Raw genomic sequence first — 3582 nt, 5'->3', positions numbered from 1 at the left:
CACTGGGACTCAGTCTCATGGGTTTGTTTGCCCTCTGGATCCCTTTGGGCTCTCATTTTTCGCTAGGCCTATCTGCAGTGTCCTTTGCCAAGCTTGGCCGACCTGCAGGTGGGACGGTGTCACTTAATGTCGCTGGTATCATCTGCCGAGGTCTGTCTCGGCCGCGGTTTGTGGTACGACGTTTATTAAGGGTCTGGCTAGAGGGGGTGATGCTGGGGGAAGCCGTTCGTTTCCCTGTTCTCCAGAGGAAGATTCAGAGGTCTTCTAGATTTGCTTTCCGGCCACTGTAGGAGAGGCCAAGAGAAGTGAAAGCCCCTCAGTTTAACAGACTTTCCTGTAGCTGTCTGTGGACTAAGAGACTTGCTTACTCATCGGATTAGTTGTGATATGAAAACCGATAGAAAACTGTGGTAACTTTCCTACTACTACTAAGTCGTTTGCAAAAATAATTATATGACATCAAAATTCCACTGGGTAGTGCATCTCAATTCATGTAATCAGGGCAGCAGTGATGCTGTGGACTTTCTGAGTATGCGAGACTTCGTGAATATACGCATTTACCAAAGGTCTTTGCCAGTTACTTTCAAAGCTGGATGGAATAGAGCGTTTGCATGGTAAGATGGAAGGAGCTCTGATTTTCTACGTGTGACAGGTGGTATTTCAGGAAGATCATACTTAAACATCACTTCGTCTTGAAAGAAACTATATTTTGAAAGCAATTATAAAAACAGTAGCAACAGTAGGATGCTGACAGCATAAAAATCAGGTATTTTATAAAAAGTAAATTCAATAATTGATGATAGTGTCTGAATACAAGTATGCAATATCTTTGTAATATCCTTGTACGTTAAAATGCTGCTTATGTCGGTGTTTCATTTGTATTTGATTTTCATTTAAGTTTCATTTTGTTTTTACATTTGAGTTTCATTGAGTTGTTCAAGGGCAGCATTAACTGTCTACATTATTTAAAAAGGTGAAACTTCAGTACTTTTTTTTTATTTAATATGCTTTAGAAATAAATGGAACTGGCACAGTATAGCACAGAACTGTATTACAGAAATTCTTAGGTAAAACCGTAGGAAAAGGAGAACTTAGTCCCGATTCATTATCAAGAGTTATGGAAGTTGAGAAGGTTAGGCAGAACAGAAAACTTTAAAGGAGTGACTTGATACTTTCAGGCTCTGATGAACTTGGGAGTTATAAAAGAGGGTTTGACTCTTAATGAAGGACATAAGCTGCTCTTTTCAGTGTTTAATAGTAGAAGCAGGCAGGTTAGCCTTAAGAGAATGCAGAAGGTGATTATATGAATGTGATGCAGGTGTGAGAAAATGAAGACAACAGTCCTCATGTGTGAGACAAAGACATAAATCTGTATCTATAAAGCACAAACAGGAAGAAAGTCCCAGAAGTGTGGAAGGATGTGCCCAAGTAGCAAAGTTTCAGGATAGTGAACTGGTGAGAGGAAAACGTGTGGAAAAGCTTTGGAAAGGCTTGTACTGAAAAACATGTGTATGCCATTATGCATGAAGTGCACTGAAAAGAACTGTCCGTTTGCTAAGTATACTGATCAAAATACCATTTGTTTCAACTGCTGCTCCTTAACACTCGATATCATGCAGGCTGCTAGCCAGATGAATGCTTAAGAGGGCATGGGTCATTAATCTTAGGAGCTTTTTGCTCTTCCCTCACAAAGTTCATTTTAGCCCCTTGACTTACCTATTAGAAGTGGGGTTTTTTCCCCTCATTTTTGGTGCTTGGGTGTTAATTTCTTTAGAGCGTATGGACTTTCTATTAAAGGCTTAATTGTAATTTTTACTTGATAATCAAAGGATTTGGAGTCTACTTGACAAATGTTTGGGCCACATACTGTCGAAGAGTATTCTAACTGTAATGGTACTCAGACTTAAAGGTAGTTTATTCAACTTTCTGGAAAGTAATACCATTCATCTCTGAGTTGTACTTGTGGTGCAGTCCAATCATTGCAATCTGGTGAGTGGAATATGTTACTTCTGGTGTATTCAGGGCCTTGTACATTTGCTGGTTAGATGTCAGCCAGCATTCTCTCTTGGAACATTCATGTTTCTATACTCTGTTTAAAATCTAATATCCATGGGCCGCCTTCTGGTAGGAAGAGCTCACTCTGTCCTTCATAAAAATCATAAAAGATCATGTGGCTATGTGGACCTGATTTCTCTAATGACTTATTTATATCACACCTTTCCCCTGAGTTCTAGCATGAGTTTGTTTTTTAAAATGTAACTTTTTGACAAATACATACTGAAGAAAAATAGTTACAACTTTTACTTACTGTTGAAGCTGCTTGTCTTGAAGACTTCTTTTTTGAGTTCAGTACAGACATTGAGAGTTTCATATGTAAACCTTTATATGGGATTTATCAGATGAATTCTTTGATATCAAAAATATGGTAGGTATTTTTATTTAGAGTACAATCTTTTATGAAGGTAAGCTAAACCCAGCCCATTGTAAAATAAAAGAAAAATGTACCCTACTTCACTGAACTCTGTACTCTGAGTGTTCTACTGTTTATCATGTTTTTCTGAGGTCAGTTAAATGACCTCAAGCTGAGCAGGAGTGTCGAACAGTTTTGTCTTCCTGCACCTCACAGTCAGTTTCTAGGCCAGTTCTGTTTTCAGGCTCTTATTGTTGCTCAAGCTAATCAGTGAAATGGTCTTCTGGTATTGAGTGGGTTTTTGGAACCTGTGCTTAATTTAGAGCTGTTGTGTGTATGGTCCTAGAACTCAAGGATTAATTTAAAGCTAGTTCAGGTATTCCAGCATGAACTGTTTGATACAGTGAAATATATTGTATATTTACTTCAGCAGCTCTGTGGAAGAATGTGGAGTTAAGGACAGGTGTAAAACAAAGATGAACACTGAAGTGTGCTCGTGATGCATGTGAAGTGTGCTCGTGATGCATGTGAAGTGTGAATTTGCAGTATTTTCATTTACATATTCTGTGATTATGAAACGAGGGGAATGGAGTTTGACATGTGTAAAACAATATGATTCCATGTCTGTCACTAAGTGACTCCTAAAACATACAAGTCTTCCTCTTACAGCTTATAGTTATACCTTCAAGTTGTTGGGGAACCTGAAATAACTTGTTCCTCAAGTATATTTCTTTTTCTTTCTAGGAACCAGAGAAATGGCAACTACGCAATCTGTCTTCACGTTTGCTCTTTGCATTTTAATGATAACTGAATTAATACTGGCTACAGAGAGCTATTATGATATCTTAGGAGTTCCAAAAAATGCATCTGACCGCCAGATCAAGAAGGCGTTTCACAAGCTGGCTATGAAATACCACCCAGACAAAAATAAGAGTCCTGGTGCAGAAGCAAAATTTCGAGAAATTGCTGAAGGTAATGTACGGTAACCTTAGTCTTAATAACTTAATACGTGGCTTATATTTGTGACCGCATGGTAACCTAAGTGTACTCTGTTTTTACTGAATAAGAGGTAAAAAGAGGTTTCTTTTCTTCTGCTTCTGTGGTGTCAAATGTCCAGTATCAGTATCTGACTTGTTTCTGTGTCCTTGCACACAGGCAGGCCTTTTACACAG

The 3582-nt window shown here is 38.5% G+C and overlaps 1 protein-coding gene across 1 annotated transcript in view; it reads left to right on the top strand.

Annotated features, from left to right (window-relative positions):
- The first annotated feature begins 3158 nt into the window (after positions 1-3158).
- DNAJB9 (DnaJ (Hsp40) homolog, subfamily B, member 9) overlaps positions 3159-3582 on the top strand; it is a 2677-nt gene continuing 2253 nt past the window's right edge. The window contains exon 1 of the mRNA XM_010141838.1: positions 3159-3382. Coding sequence (XP_010140140.1) covers positions 3166-3382 — 217 coding nt within the window. The 5' untranslated portion in view covers positions 3159-3165. The remainder of the gene's footprint in view (positions 3383-3582) is intronic.

The sequence above is a fragment of the Buceros rhinoceros genome, unplaced genomic scaffold (assembly GCF_000710305.1).
Source record: "Buceros rhinoceros silvestris isolate BGI_N320 unplaced genomic scaffold, ASM71030v1 scaffold4468, whole genome shotgun sequence".
NCBI lineage: Eukaryota > Metazoa > Chordata > Aves > Bucerotiformes > Bucerotidae > Buceros > Buceros rhinoceros.
This window is presented reverse-complemented; position numbering and strand designations above follow the sequence as displayed.